Source organism: Bubalus bubalis, chromosome 24, assembly GCF_019923935.1.
Source record: "Bubalus bubalis isolate 160015118507 breed Murrah chromosome 24, NDDB_SH_1, whole genome shotgun sequence".
NCBI classification, from domain to species: Eukaryota; Metazoa; Chordata; class Mammalia; order Artiodactyla; family Bovidae; genus Bubalus; species Bubalus bubalis.
In genome coordinates, this window is record NC_059180.1 from 30,709,688 (window position 1) to 30,726,197 (window position 16,510).

Consider the following 16,510-nt stretch of genomic DNA (forward strand, 5'->3'; position numbering starts at 1 on the left):
TTGTAGGGGGTAGCAGCTCATGCTCAAAAGACACAAATAAACTGATGGCTTTCTAGCAAGGGTTTTTAAAAGAAAGTGTTAGGCAAGAGTGTCTAGAATGCTTATATAGACTTTCTTTTGATTGGTTGGTGGGGTAACAGGGTGATGTTTCTGAAATTTTAACCTTCTGGTTCCAACCAGTCTGGAGTCTTATGCCTGTGGTCAGCACCCTCCACCTGAGTTGGGGCGGGGGGTGTCTTCATATACATCAGATTGTTTATCTACATTCCTACAGAATCTGGTGACTCTGCTGTCTTAATCATTAACTGCTTGAGCCTGCTCTTTGGAACTCAACAGAGGCCTCAGAGGCTAAAGCCTTTTTTTCCCCCTACAAATAAACAAGGGGACATGGCAGGGCTTTTCTACCGTGGAAGGCCCCAGTCCTGGTTGGTTACAATCTCCCCTATTCTTTGATAGTCCTCAATCCTGACGGGAACTAGAGCTGGACAGAAAGAGAATAAAATTTTTAATAGTGAGATTAATCACAATTTGGTAAAAAAAAAAACCCTCAATTTTAGGGGGATTTGGTTTCAAACGGAATGATGGTGATGGTGCTGATGACAAGCAAAACTGAAGCTGCTTCAGAATCACAGCAGGTGGCTGGTTGAAGGTACTGTCTTATCCCCCAAGGACAGGGCTGGGTCCTTTGGACCAGATAAAATACAAGTCCCCACTTAAACTGCTGTTTCAGATAAACAACTACAAACATTTTAGTACCAGCATCTTTCAAATTACATACGACATACTTATCATTCATTGCTTATCTGAAATTCCAATTTAACCGAGTGTCCTGTAATCTTGGGATTCCCTGGTGGCAGTCTTGGGATTCTCTGGTGGCTCAGAGGGTACAGAACCGCCTGGAATGCGGGAGACCGGGGTTCAGCTTTAGTTGTTAAACCTGGAGCCCCCACCTTTAGCGAAGGTCTGCCCACATGCCTGAGGCCAAATTCACTCCGTCTGCCCACGCAGGCGACTGGCAAGTGGCCTCCACTCGCCAGGAGCCCCAGTCGATTCCACAGGGGCCGCTCACGCTTCCGCCCCGCTCAGACAGCACTAGTGGCGCCCCGAGCGACCGAGTCCTGCGCGCCCGCCGGCCCCGCCCCGCCCCAAGCAGAGGGCGCAGCCCCCAGCCGGGCAGGCCCCACCCGGCGCTTGGGCAGTTAGGAGTCTTGCAGCTCCTTGATACGCAGCGGACTCAGTTAAGGCCAAAATACTCGCTAGCCATGTCGGCTGCAGAGGCTGGGGGTGTTTTCCACAGAGCGCGGGGTAGGACCCTGGACGCCTTTTCCTCAGGTACTTCCTGCTGGGGAGTGGGTGGTTTCAGGGCTGCGGAACATTCGGCGCGGGGAACGTTAGGTTGGGATGTGCACCTCCAGCCGGAGCCCAGTGGGGGCTGCACCCCGGGGGCTGGGGACCGCAATAGCAACCGCACCTCCCGCACGTGGGGCTTCCAGGGGCTCCTGTGAGAGAGGTGTTCCTGGGCTGGGGGTCCGACAGTCATGGAATTTCGTTGGCCTTGACCGAGGTTCTCGGAGAGAAGATAAAAGTGAGGCAGCAAGACATAGTTGATATCGCGGGCTGTGCAGTTAGACTTGATTTCTAAGTCCTGCCTTGGATACGTGGCTCAGGGAGAGTTAGCCTCAGTTTCCTCATCTGTAAGGCGGGAATAAAGCAGCGAGGTTCTATGTGGCACGGCATAAGCGCTGGGTGCACGTGCGATGCGGTTATTTTTTATTATGGTTGTTGACCTTGATGTAGATTTGTACTCCATAATCACGGTTATCTTCTACAATATGAGTCATTCACCCAAATGTTAGCAGTGCCTTCAGAGCTAAGAGAGCAGGGAGGCAGTCAAGAGTTGTGTTCGAGTTACGTGCTTGGACTTTGGAGTTAGCTAATTCGCCTCGCTGTGAGAATGGGTTTGTTAATGCTTACCTCACAGAAGAGAGAAGGTTCAAAGAATTTTTGTAACCCGGTTCCTGACACAGGCTAAGTGCTGAGTGAATGTTCACTCCGGAGGCCCAAGAGAAACCTCTGCTCCCCGGTGCTTGCTCCTCCCTGCGGGTTTTGCTGCGTGGAGTCACCTTCCTCCCCATGAACTCGCTGGTTTTTGTCACCCCGGAGAAGTCACACTAGATGCCCTGTACAATCCGGCTTGTGCTCACCTTAATTACTTCACGCTCGCCATTCCTCTTGCTCAATTCTGCTTCACTGGGCTTCTTGAACTCCTATTTTAAAAGGCCTAGTCCTTTCTTTCTGTAGGGCCTGGCTAATAGCTGGCTGATGGGTCTGGCTCTTTTTCAAACCTTCGCACCTTAATTAAAGTTTGATCACTTTCTCAGACAGATTTTCCCTTGGTCACCGTTACTGAAGTAGGTTTTTTTTTTCTATAACTCTCTGGTCTAAAGTTTTGTTCTTTTATCTTCTGCAACCGTTGGTGGGAGGGTGGGAAAGGAGGCAGGGTTCTAGAAGAGCATATGGGGCCAGAGATCTGGTTGAGGTGGATTTTAAAATACAACCTGTTATAGTGCCTGTTCTCTAAATAACTGTTTTAATGTGCCTTTTTCATCGTTTTTTGAACCCAAGTTCATGTGTGCAACTCACAGTGAAGCCAAACAAACCAAAATATCAGAGTTTGGAGCAGAGGAGGATTTATTGCAGGGCCAAGCTAGGAGAGCAGGTGACTCATGCTCAAAAGACTCCAGGTCCCTCTGGTTTTCAGGGAAGAGGTTTTGGTTCTTTTTTTAAGTGTTTTTTTTTTTTTTTTTTAATGTGGATGATTTTTTGGCTGCGAGGCACGTGGGATCTCAGCTCCCTGACCAGGGATTGAACCCACACCCCCTGCATTGTAAGGGGGAGTCTTAACCACTGGACTGCTCGGGAAATCCCTCAGGGAAGACTATTTAAAGGCAACAGTTGGGGAGACATCTGCAGGGTGAACACCTTTCTTCTGATTGGTTTCTGGTGAAACCAGAACAGGGTAGGGCTCCAGGAATCTCAGGCCTCAGCCTCTAGTTCTGACCAGTCTGGGGGTTTCACCATGTTAGTTATCATCCTCCACCTGGGGGGTGGGGAGGGCCGCAGAACTCAAAAGACTGGATCAGATTGTTATGGAGGGACTGGGACTCTGTTTTATCCTGTCACTATTGTTTCTTGACTGCTTTCCCTTCGTTTCTGCATTCCCTCAAGTCCCTCATTATTAACCCCTTGAATCTGTTCTTGGGAACTCAGGGAAGGTCTAGGAGACTAAAGCCTTTTCTTCAAACAAGAAATGAGGGACATGGAAAGGCTTTTGTTTTCTGGAGGACCCCGCAGGTTCCTTCTCTGTTTCAATCCATTGTGAGGTTTTTGAGATTTATCCATGTTGGTATAAGTAGCTCTTTAAGAATTTTCCACAGTTCATTGCTCATTTTCTTGCTGGGCAGTACTCCATTATAAAAGCATAGATCAATACTTGATACATTCTGTTGCTAGATATTCTGAGGATCTTCCCTTTGCTTTCCATATCTACACCCTCCCTTCCCCACCGAACTCTAGAAGGTTGATCTCCATGGGCTTCATCCATGGGCTCCTTGCCCTTGGGCCTTCTGTTGGGTTGAGACAATGGGGAGTCCCATTTGGAGACCAGAGGAATGGGAAAGCTAAAGTGTTTATTCCCCTGACTTCTTCTCTGTGGAGCTGCCTCTGGCTGGCTCTACAGTTCAGTCACTTAGTCGTGTCTGACTCTTTGCGACCCCATGGACTCAGCACACCAGGCTTTCCTGTCCATCACCAACTCCCGGAGCTTGCTCAAACTCATGTCGATCGAGTCAGTGATGCCATCCAACCATCTCATCCTCTGTCGTCCCCTTCTCCTCCTGCCTTCAGTCTTTCCCACCATCAGGGTCTTTTCCAATGAGTTGGCTCTTTGTATCAGGTGGCCAAAGGATTGGAGCTTCAGCTTCAGCATCAGTCCTTCCAATGAATATTCAGGACTGATCTCCTTTAGGATGGACTGGTTGGATCTCCTTGCAGTCAAAGGGACTGTCAGGAGTCTTCTACAACACCACAGTTCAAAAGCATCAATTCTTTGGCACTCAGCTTTCTTTATGGTCCACCTCTCACATCCACACATGACTACTGGAAAAACCACAGCTTTGACTAGACAGACCTTTGTCAGTAAAGTAGTGTCTCTGATTTTTAATATGCTGTTTCAGTTGGGCATAGCTTTTATTCCAAGGAACAAGTGTCTTTTAATTTCATGGCTGCAGTCACCATCTACAGTGATTTTGGAGCCCCCAGAAATAAAGTCTCTCACTGTTTCCATTGTTTCCCTATCTATTTGCCATGAAGTGATGGGACCTGATGCTATGATCTTAGTTTTTTGAATGTTGAGTTTTAAGCCAGGTTTTTCACACTCCTCTTTCCCTGGCTGCACTCCTCCCCTGAAATTCGCTGCTTCTCTCAACATGGCCTTTCTGCTGGAACTCTCATTTCGGATTTGGGTAACCACTTCCTCCCTCCTTTCAGATGGAGTTGTGCTTTTCTGTGTTGGACTACTAAACCATCCTTTGATGTTCTACACTCAACTCATCCCAAATAATCCCCCTTTAAATGCTCCTTTAATTGTCATAATTTGAACATGCCATCTATTTCCTGCAAAGATCCTGATATGATGGACATTCAGTTCTTTCTGTTTTTCACTGTTGGTAACAGTTGTTATGAGCATTCTGGTACAAGTCTTGTGGACACACGGGAAAATTTCTCCAAGGCGTCCACCCAGGAGAGCAAAGTTCTGGGTTGCAGGATATGATCTTTCCAGCTTTACTAGACCTTGTCACATCGCCTTCCAGAATACTTGCAGCAACTTATATTCCCACTAGCAGACTATGCGAGTTCCCTGTGACTCTGCCCTGTCTCTTTTCAGTTCAGGAAGTATTTATTGCAGTCCTACTGCATTCTCTGATATCTTGTGGAGAGTAGAAAAAAGCAAGGGGAAGGCAAGGACCCATAATGTAAGCACAAAGCTATGGCACAAAAAATAGGCCACTGCAGTGGGAGTTGGGATTTTAAGCGTTGGTCCTGCGTGTTGGTGAGACTGTTAACATAAATCGGGGAGCAAGGAGGAGGGTCAGGTAGGATGGGATTGATTGGGAAGTGGTGGCTTTGAAGTGCCGTCGGGAAATCTGGGGCAACCTGGAGGACGCAGTGTACGGCTGGGGGTGGAGGTGTGAGTGCTGCCATCCCCAGAGAGGCAAGTAGATGGTATGGCTGTAGGAGTCAGTGACATCGCTCAGGGGGAAAGTGTGGAGTAGTGGATGGTGTGTGCGTGTGTGTGTGTAACCTTAGGATATGCCTATGTTTAGGGAATAAGACAATGGAACCCCACTCCAGTACTCCTGCCTGGAAAATCCCATGGACAGAGGAGCCTGGTAGGCTGCAGTCCATGGGGTCGCTGAGGGTCGGACATGACTGAGTGACTTCACTTTCACTTCACTTTCATGCATTGGAGAAGAAAATGGCAACCCATTCCAGTGTTCTTGCCTGGAGAATCACAGGGACGGGAGAGCCCGGTGGGCTGCTGTCTATGGGGTCGCACAGAATCGGACACGACTGAAGTGACTTAGCAGCAGCAGCAGGGGATAAGAAACAGGAAAAGACACACTGAAGATCTCAGAGCAGGAAGCAACCAGAAACTTTGGAAGATAGACCCAGGAACCGGCCTTGGTACCAAAGCTGGGGAGGAGGGCTCAGGCAGGGTGGTGCACAGGCTCAGATGCTGCAGACGTCTAGGTGAGTGGTAGCTGAGCAGGTTTGATTGTTCTGTCACCTTCGGGAGGACAGTTTCAGTAGAGTTGTAGGGGGAAGCCCGGGGGCATGGTACTTGAGGAATGGCAGAGAGTGAGGATGTGCAGTCAGCAAGCATAGGATTCTGCTTGGAGCCCTTTGGTGATGCAAGGTTGACATAGGACACTAGAAGCTTGAGGAAGGAGCAAGGCTGCTGGAGGCTGAAGGGTTTGCAGCAGTAGTAAAGATGGTGAGAACAATAGGAGCATCTAACATCTATCAGCTGTTTATGGCTTGCCAGGTGCTGTATTCTGTGCTGTGTGTGGACAGTCTCAAGTGAAAGAAAGTGAAAGTCACTCAGTTGTGTCCAACTCTTTGTAACCCCACCCCATGACTGACTGTTTGGTCCATGGAATTCTCCAGGCCAGAATACTGGAGTGGATAGCCCTTCCCCTTCTCCAGGAGATCTTCCCAACCTAGGGATCAAACCCAGGTCTCCCACTTTGCAGGCAGATTCTTTACCAGCGGAGCCACAAGGGAAGCCTGTGGACTATCTCATGTAATCTTCAAAACAATCCTGTTGAACTAGCTATTATGATTCTCTTCTTTCTATAGTGGGGAAAAAGTCAATCTCAGAAAGGCTGGGCAACTTGTCCAAGGTCACGTGATTGGTCTGAGATGGATCTGGGGTTGAAAAAATGCAAAAGGCAGGTTCACTGGTTGGAGAGCAGTATTTGAAGAGATGGGAAAAGATGGGATTGAGGGCTCAGAAGAGGGCTTGGCCCTGGGAACAAATGTTCTCTTTGACCATCTTTTCCTCCTCCTCTCTCTCCCTACCTCTCTCTCTTTTCTGTTCCTCCACCTATCTCCCAGACCATCCATTCACCAGTCTGTCCATCATATGTCCATCGTTTCATCTGTCTGTCCATCCATTTGTCTGTTGGCTCATCCATTTGCCCACTCATCATATGTAGTAAGCACCTCCCTTGTCCCAGCAATTGTATTATTGATGAGTGAAACCAGTTGGGAATGGCAACCCACTCCAGTATTCTTGCCTGTAGAGTTCCATGGACAGAGAAGCCTGGCGGGCTACAGTCCATGGGGTCACAAAGAGTCGGACACGACTGAGTGGCTAACACAGTCCACACAGTCCACCTGTAGCTACTTGGAGAGCCCGATACTAACCTGCCAGTCACATGAACCAGCATAAATAGCAGCCTTGGCAGATGTCAGGGAAGGGAGGGGACCTGAACAAGGCCCTGAGGGAGGCTTCCCTGGGGAAGGATGTGTTGGCCCCTGGTTGAAGGGTGAGTGGGAGGGACCTGGGTTCTGAAGGGCAGGAAGGCCACTGTGGACCAGAGTTCAAATGGAAGTCTGACCTGGTGGGACTGGAAAGGGAAGGTTGAAAGAAGGAAACTCCTGAGTGTGGAGCAGGGCGGAGTGGCGTGAGACTGGCTTGCGGGAAAGGGGGTCATCAAGGAGTTTTGTTTTTATCTTATGGTTGTTGTTATTCAGTCACTAAGTCGTATTGACTCTTGCGACCCCTGTAGACTATAGCCGCCCAGGCTCCTGTGTCCATGGGATTTTCTAGGCAAGAGTACTGGAGTGGGTTGAGTGGGTTGCCATTTTCTTGCCCAGGGATCTTCCCCATCCAAGGTTCGAACCCGCGTCTCTTACATCTCCTGCAATGGCAGGCGGGTTCTTTACCACTAATACCACCAGGGAAGCCCATCACACCAAGGGCTTTTAAGTTGCATGTATGAGGTGATGCCGTTTCCATTTTGGAAAGAACAGTCTGGCTGCAGCAGTAGCAACAGAGCTTCTGCTTTTGAGGAACTTGGGGTGCAGTCGAATTGGAAGCTGGAGCTCAGCAACTTGTCCTGAGGCAACATTTCCAAGGCACACAATGTTCACTTTGAACTTGTTGATTCTCAGTCGCTGGAGGTACATGTGGAGGTGGTAGGGGGCTTCCAGTGGAGATTACTGGGGTGCTGAGGTATGAAGCTTCCCAGCTCACTGGAGCTGCCCCAGGACTGCTGTAGGACCAGAGAAACATCCACCTGGGAAAAAAATTGCGGAGATGTGGGGATGGAGAGAGATTTAGAAGATAAACTGATGAGCTAGGAGGAGGGAAGTGACCTTGGACTTCTAGGAGTGGGCCTGCACTTGGTCTTCCCTGCCGGTTGAGCAGCCCAGCGGGCCTGCCTAGTATGTGTGTACAGGGGTCTGGGACCCAGGGAAGGCAGTGACGGCGCGAGAGGCCGCCTGCGGGTGGACTAGGTGCTCAACATGCAGTGAAGCGAACCCACAAGACTAGGGGTTTTAAGCCTGGCCCTCCAAAACCAGGGGTTTCCCCAGTGGCTCAGAGGTAAAGAATCTGCCTGCACTGCAGAAGACACGGGTTCAACCCCCGAGTCAGGAAGATCCCCTGGAGAAGGGCATGGCAACCCACTCCAGTATTCTTGCCAAGAGAATCCCATGGATAGAGGAGCCCACGGATGGAGATCCCATATAGCCCAGGGCTTCTAAGGGCCTGGCTTTGGAGTGTGCCTGTGTGCTCAGTCACTCAGTCACATCTGACTGTGAACTGCAGCCCGCCAGGCTCCTCTGTCCATGGGATTCTCTTGGCAAGAATACTGGAGTGGGTTGCCATGCCCTTCTCCAGGGATCTTCCTGACTCAGGGGTCGAACCCGTGTCTTCTGCAGTGCAGGCAGATTCTTTACCTCTGAGCCACTGGGGAAAACCCCGGTTTTGGAGGGCCAGGCTTAAAACCCCTAGTCTTGTGGGTTCAGTTTACTGCATGTTGAGCACCTAGTCCACCCCAGGCGGCCTCGCCCGCCGTCACTGCCTTCCCTGGGTCCCAGGTCCCTGTTAGCATTGCTGGTGACTTTGGGCCATGCCCTTGGAGGGTCTGTGGCCAGTTCAGGCTCCGTGGGCAGGGGATGAGCTGGTGGAGTTGCCCCAAGGGCAGGCTTGGAAGAGAAAGGAAAGGAACTGGCTTTTTCTGTCTCTTGCCAAAATACACATTGCCTGTCAAGGAGGTTTTGGTGAACTCCAGTAACTGTGCCTAAAATCACAGCCCTGATAACCCTCATGCTCCCTACAGGAAGCTCCCTACAGGAAGCCCCCTCCAGAATTAAACAGTTTATTTCTCAAGTGAAGCTTGTCAAGTAAATGAAGGCGTGCTCTCTTAGCCAGCTGGGGCTGGCTGCCTTAAAAACAACAGAAATGCATTGCTCACATCCTGGAGGCGGGTCAAAGGACCATCCAAGGTCAAGAAACCTGCAGACTCAGTGTCTGGTGAGAACCTTCTTCCTGATTCATAGATGGGTCTTCTTCTTTTTTTTAAAGACTTAATTTTTTAGCTCAGTTACACGTTCCTAGCAAAGTTGGAGGAAAGTACAGAAATTTCCCATGTAGCCCATCCCACCCCCACACGTGATAGCCTCTGCCATCATCAGCATCCCCCCACCAGAGTGGTATGTGCGTTACACTGGAGGAGCACACAGTGACCCCACGTGAGCAGCCGGAGCCCACAGTTTGCATTATAGTTCACTCCTGGAGTTGTGCATTTATGTACTGTATGTGTACTGTATAATGATGGGTAACCACCATTACAGTAGATGGCTGTCCTCCTGCTGGGTCCTCGCGTGGAGGAAGTGGGGAGTGAGCTCTCGGGTCTCTCTCTTTTCTTAAAAAGTTTTCTTTCTTTCTTTTGGTTGCGCCGGGTCTTTGTTGCTGTGAAGTCTTTCTGTAGTGGCATCTAGCAGGGGCTACTCTCGAGTTGCTGTCAACGGGCTTCGTTGAGAAGTACGGGCTCCCGGCACTGGGCTTCAGTGGTTGTGGTGCATGGGCTTCAGTTGCCCCTGTGGCATATGGAATCTTCCTGGACCAGGGGTCGAACCCATGTCCCCTGCATCGGCAGGTGGATTCTCAACCACTGGACCACCAGGGAAGTCCTCGGGTAATCCTGGTACTGAGCCCTCACGGCTTAATCACCTCCCAGAGTCCCCATCTCCAAATATCATCACACTTGGGGTTAGATTTCAGTGTAGGGGTTTGGGGAGGACACAGACAGTCAGTGGCAAGCACTTTAGGACTTCCTCCTGGTGATTTTTGAGGAACAGTATTCCCAAGCAGTTCTGTTGTCTGTTAAGCTTGGCTCAGTCACCCATTTCCTGCTAACACAATCTGCTTGGCTCCTTCAACAGATGTTTATAGAAACTAAGTTGTACGTGTCTCACCTGAGAAGGCTCACAATCCTCAGGCATGTTCAAATATTCATTTTAATTAGGCAAATTGATAATTATATTTCCTTGACACATATTCTAATTAAGACTACTTTCTCCTAGCAAATAATGGTCTTTCTGAAAAGTTTACAACACTGTTTTGAAGAAATTCTTAAAGGGAGAAATACCAAGATTAAAACATGCCTTTAAAATTACCTGTATTTGTTTTTAGGTCCCAATCAGTTTTTCCAGTTCATTTTATCGCCGGTTATTTCCCCCCTCGGAGTACAGGGATCATCAGTGGTTGACCTAAAAAGATGATTTCCCTGGACATTTTAAGCCTCCACAGCTGTTTAAGAGGCGCCAACTGTGTTCACTAATTCTGAATATTTCTTGGTCCCTCCTGGAAACCCTTTCACTTTCAGACAATAAATGAAATTCCCAAAGAATAAACGTACTTCCTCAGGTCTCACCTAAGGACTTCTGTAGAAACAATCAACCTGGAAATGTTGGTTCAAGTCTGAACAGGATCAAAAACATTATGTAAAAAATTCTAACCTATCAATGAAGAAAACAAAATGAATACCATTAATTATGCCATCCATGTAGGCCAGGCCAGTTCCCTATTTAAGAAGGGTTCCTGTGACTAAAATAGGAGTTTGGATATCTTCCCTCCTCACTTTCATTGTCTGTAAAAATCAGTGCATAAAAAGTTCCGGTTAGAACATTTCCAAAAGACAAGTGAACTTTTGTTTCTGAATGCCTTGTTTCTTTGCTTTTCTGTTTTTAAATGACTCTGTTGAGGTACCATAACATTCACTCATTTTCAGTTTTACTGGTTTTTAATACATTTTGTGGCGTGGCACAGCATCACAGTTTTAGAACCTCCTCCTCTCCCCAGAAAGGATACTTTGTGTCCATTTTCAGTCTCTTTATGTTTCCATTCCCAGCGCAGTCAGCTACTAATTTACCTCTGTAACTTTGCCTTTTCTGGACATTTCATATAAATGGAATCATATCATCTGTGGTCTTTTGTGACTGGCTTCTTTCCCTTAACATAATCTTTTTAGGATTCACCCATGTTGCAGTTTGTATCAGCACTTTGTCCCTTTCTACTGAACAATATTCTAGTGTATGGATTACCACATTTTGTTTGTCCACTCACCCACTGGTGAACATTTGGATAATTTTTTGGACATTGACATTCTCCCGTTTGGACACTGGCTATCATGAAGAAAGCTGTTACGAACATGCACATAGATTTCTTTTTGTAGGGACATATGTTTCATTTTGGGTCTTCCCTGGTGGCTAAGTGGTAAAGAATCTGCGTGCCAGTGGAAGAGATATAGGTTTGATCCCTGGGTTGGGAAGATCCCCTGGAGGAGAGCATGGCACCACACTCCAGTCTTCTTGCCTAGAGAATCCCATGGACAGAGGAGCCTGGCGGGCTACAGTTCACAGGGTCGCAGAGTTGGACATGGCTGAAGTGACTGAGCACACACATACGTAAGTAGCTGTGTTTAGCATTTTAAGGAACCGCCAAACTGTTTTCCAAAGCAGCTGACCATTTCCATTCCTAGCAGCAGTGCATGTGGTTCAGATTTCTCCGTACCCTCATCTGTACTGGAGACTGTCTGTCCATTTACTTAGAACCCAGCACACGGATGTGAAGTGAAATCTCACTGTGGTTTTGATTTGCATTTTCCTAATGGCTAATGATGTTGGATATCTTTTCACATCTTATTGGCTGTTTGTAATCTTTGAAGAACTATCTGTTCAGATCCTTTGCCTGCTTTTCAAATAGGGTTATTTCTGTTTCTATTATTGAATTTGTTAGAGTTCTATGTTCTGACGAGATCAGGCATGTTCAGGGTGGTATGGTCATATAGACTGTTCTGCATGCAAGTCGCTTGTCGACTATATGATTTGCACATTTCTTCTCCCATTCTGTGGCTTGTTTTTTCACTTTCTTGATGATGTCATTTGTAGCATCCAAGTTTTTAATTCTGAAGTCCCAGTTCAGTTCAGTTCAGTCGCTCAGTCGTGTCCGACTCTTTGCAACCCCATGAATCGCAGCACGCCAGGCCTCCCTGTCCATCACCAACTCCCGGAGTTCACCCAGACTCACGTCCATCGAGTCAGTGATGCCATCCAGCCATCTCATCCTCTGTCGTCCCCTTCTCCTCCTGCCCCCAATCCCTCCCAGCATCAGAGACTTTTCCAATGAGTCAACTCTTCGCATGAGGTGGCCAAAGTACTGGAGTTTCAGCTTTAGCATCATTCCTTCCAAAGAAATCCCAGGGCTGATCTCCTTCAGAATGGACTGGTTGGATCTCCTTGCAGTCCAAGGGACTCTCAAGAGTCTTCTCCAACACCACAGTTCAAAAGCATCAATTCTTCGGCACTCAGCCTTCTTCACAGTCCAACTCTCACATCCATACATGACCACAGGAAAAACCATAGCCTTGACTAGAACTTGTCCTTTTGATGCAATATCTTAGAACTGTAGCCCCCGCCCCTCCCCCCACAAGGCTCCTCTGTCCATGGAATTCTCCGGGCAAGAATACTGGGGTGGATAGGCATTGCCTTCTCCAGGGGATCTTCCTGACCCAGGGATCGAACCCCAGATCTCCTGCATTGCAGACAGACTCTTTACTGTGTGAGCCACCAGGGACACCCAAGAAATCTTTACTTAAACCCAAATTGTGAAGATTTTTACTTTTGTGTTTTCTTTTGAGAGTATTATAATTTATGCTGTTACGTCTAGGTCTGGTTCCATATTGAGTAAATTTTTATGTATTGGTATGAAGTAAAGGTCTAATTAGAAATTTCCTTTTTTTTTTTTATTACAGTAGAAGCCTGGTAGTTTGTCAACAAACAGAAAGAATTAGCTAAAGAGGGGAATCATTAAAGAATTACACATTTTTGACATTTCATTTTAATGTAAACCCTAATTATAAATATATATTCACTTACCAGTCTTTTGAGGTCAGGCCAAGGTCATATGTTAATAGTTTGGATTTATGGATGGGCCTGCAAGGGAGCCTTTCTTGTGTTAACCACACTCATAAGGAATCTTTTCCAGTTTGGGTTTTCCTCAGTGGAGTAGTCAATTAAAAATCACTTAGCAAGTATTCTGAGTGAAGGATTCTTTTAAGTTTATACTCATCAGATCTTTTACACTTGCCTCCCCAGTACCTAATTCAATTGTATTTTATTTTTTACCAGCTTGCTTTTATTGAGTCTTCCCAAAGCAGCCATCTTTGCTTTATCAGAAGCAACGTTTTTTTACATTCATATTTCTCTGATTTTAATTAGACAATTTAAAAATGAGTGCAGGCATGAACAGATCTGAGGGCAACTCCATGAGGGTCAGGGCAGAGCTCTGCAGAGCATGGAGAGGCCACCAGTTTGCCCTGGGCCACGATCAGAGCCTTTGCAGGGGCATGGAGAGTATTGGTGACACCTTCACGTTGGTCTAGTGGATGTCTGTTAAGGGAGTGTGTTCTTCAAGGAGAGGACTCAGCGACGGCTTTTTATATTCGTGTAGTATGTGATTTTTAACTTTGTCAAACCCTCCAACGAGCAAGGGGCAGTAACGTGGGGCCAGGGCAAGTGGAGACTGCAGAAGCCCCAGGCTGGCTGCCAGCCACTCTCAGGACCACGTCTGTTGTGGCGTCAGTTCAATTCAGTTGCTCAGTCGTGTCCGACTCTGCGACTGCATGGACTGCAGCACGCCAGGCCTCCCTGTCCACCACCAACTCCCAGAGTTCACCAGAACTCATGTCCATTGAGTTGGCGATGCCATCCAACTGGATGAGAGGATGCCATCTCACCGTCTGTCGTCCCCTTCTCCTCCTGCCCTCCATCTTTCCCAGCATCAGGGTCTTTTCAAAAGTCAGTTCTTCACATCAGGTGGCCAAAGGATTGGAGTTTCAGCTTCAGCATCAGTCCTTCCAATGAACATTCAGGACTGATTTTCTTTAGGTTGGACTGGTTGGATCTCCTTGCAGTCCAAGGGACTCTCAAGACGCGTCTTCAACACCACAAAAGCATCAGTTCTTTGGTGCTCAGCTTTCTTTATGGTCCAACTCTCACATCCATATGTGACTACTGGAGAAAACCGTAGCCTTGACTAGAGGGACCTTTGTTGGCAAAGTAACGTCTCTGCTTTTGAATATGCCATCTAGGTTGGTCATCACTTTCCTTCCAAGGAGCAAGTGTCTTAATTTCATGCTGCAGTCGCCATCTGCAGTGATTTTGGAGCAGCATCAGACCCCCAGGAAATGAGCAAAAGCATGTCCAGACTCCCCCATGTCTCCTTGTTTAGAGAAAAAGAACACTCCTCGTGGAGCTATTGCTGCAGGTCCTCAGCTGGAAGATGGAGGCCGAGTGGTGGCCAGATCTGAGTTAAGGAGCAGCCTGCGTGGCGAGTGCGTCGTATGTGGATCTTTGTGGGGCACCGTGGCACTCGGTCATCTCAGGTCCGGGGCTCGTAAGTAGGAGCGTTCAGAGGAGCATGCAGCTCTTCTGGCTCCCGGCCCTCTGGCCTCGCCTCCGGAACCCAGCAGAGCAGGATGGGGCACCTCATTTATGTCCCCCCACCCCGGCCCCCAGCCTGCTCCTTCTCAGGCTCCCCCAGCTCCTCTGTCCCACTGGCAGCCCGGGAGTCACTGTGACCTCTGCTTCTCCCCCTTCTCCGTGTCCCAGCACCCACAGCCCTCTGGGCACACCTGGGGTCTGTCCATCTGTCTGCTTCCAGTCTGTTTCCTGAACAGCACCCAGAGTCAGATCTTTGAAACAAAACCCAGTTCTGTCAGGCCTGGTCGCGGTTTGTCTCTGTCTGCCTCTTCACTGCTTCTTCATTCTTCAGGCCTGGGCTGGTTCTCCTGTTCTGAGTTAGGTTGCCTGCCATTCGCCGTCACCCAATTCTTTTATGCTAATTGTTGAGTTACTCAGCTGTGTCCGACTCTTTGCCACCCCATGGACCGCAGCACGCCAGGCTTCCCTGGCCTTCAGCATCTCACGGAGTTTGCTCAAACTCATGTCCACTGAGTTGGTGATGCCATCCAACCATCTCATCCTCTGTCGTCCCCTTCTCCTTCTGCCTTCAGCCAGTCAGCTCTTTGCATCAGTGAATAGAATTGTGTCTGTACTCCTGTGACTTTGATGTCCTTTCCTGCCCTAGATGATAAATTCCTGGGAGGGCAGGAAGCCCGGGCCTAGGAGGGGGTCTGGCAGCTGTGGACCTTCAGTGGCCTTTCATTATGTGAATAAACAAATGAAAATGAATATAATGCTGCCTGATCACGTATATGTATCCACTAACCCACCACTTATACACACCATGTTTTCTCTGGACAAAACCAGCAGGAACCAAGATATTGAGCCAGTCAACAGGACCCTTGCAAACCATGTACCCCTGGGTGGTTGGTGCCTTACTCAGAGGCATCTGCTGGGGGTGGTGCTTGTTTCCAGGCAGGGGCCCCTGCCCTGTGGAGCTGCATCTGTCTCAGGGAAGGGTGGCCATCTCTTCCATCCAGGGCCCCCATTTACCCAGCCTCTGTGCAGGACTGCCTCTGCCCAGAGCAAGTGCCTGCTTCCAGTTCTCCCTGAAGTGCTGCCCAGGCCAGCGGTCACTGGCTGTCTTGGCAATGAATCACGGAGAATGGTGCAGAAAAGTCACAGCAAACCTCCACCCAACACAGCCGGGCCCTGAGTGGAGTTCTGCTTCTGAAAATTGACAGGGGTTTGGAAAATGTCCCCGCCCTCACCCCAACTTAGTCATTGTCTAGAACAACATCGGCCAAGTGCACTGATGCTGAGAGCCGCCTGGCTGAGCCCTCCTGGCCCGACTGCCTTCTTACTTCTCTGAAGGGCTGCAGATAAAGATGCTGGCAGGCCCCTCGTCCCCGCATGGCAAGTGTGGCAGCCAAGCTGTGACTCAGAGTCTTTTGTGTATCTCTAAAGCTACCTTTGGACATGTGGAGGCCAAGAAAAGAGGTTGGGTAAATTCACTTTGGTACTTAGGAAATGTAATTCGGAGACTCTGGGTTTTGCTGTCACAATTATTTTGGGGGAGGAGAGGGTCCTGAAGGACACTGCTTTTTTAAAACAGCTTTTTAAAAACACAGTTCTCCCCTTTCAAAGCGAACAATTTGGTGGCTTTTAGTCTATGCACAGAGATGGGCCACTATCCCCACAGCCAATTTTAGAACCTTTTCCCCACCCTAAAGTAAAACCCTACACCACTTTGCTGTCACCCCCATCCTCAGCGCCCCCACCCCACCCCCCAGGCCCAGGCCGCCACTAATGAAAGACGCTGTTAACTGCGGCATCAGATTCTGGCAGTCTTCCTGTTGGGACATTTGGTTTGTTAAACCAGAAAGAGTCCCAAAGTGGTGAAGATTATTTTGCTACTGTTGTGTGTGTATTTTTTTTTTTTAACCACTAAAATGAGATTAGTCCCCAGGGA

The 16,510-nt window shown here is 48.5% G+C and overlaps 1 protein-coding gene across 4 annotated transcripts in view; it reads left to right on the forward strand.

Moving 5' to 3' along the window:
• The first annotated feature begins 1,120 nt into the window (after positions 1-1,120).
• Positions 1,121-16,510, forward strand: part of CPPED1 (calcineurin like phosphoesterase domain containing 1) — a 136,429-nt gene continuing 121,039 nt past the window's right edge. The window contains exon 1 of one of the 4 annotated variants that reach the window (XM_025275607.2): positions 1,121-1,332. In XM_025275607.2, the coding sequence (XP_025131392.1) occupies positions 1,263-1,332 (70 nt within the window). In that variant the 5' untranslated portion in view covers positions 1,121-1,262. Of the gene's footprint in view, positions 1,333-1,386; positions 1,586-16,510 lie in introns of those variants that run through there. The other 3 variants (XM_044936339.2, XM_006073639.4, XM_025275606.3) reach the window with 3 other exon arrangements.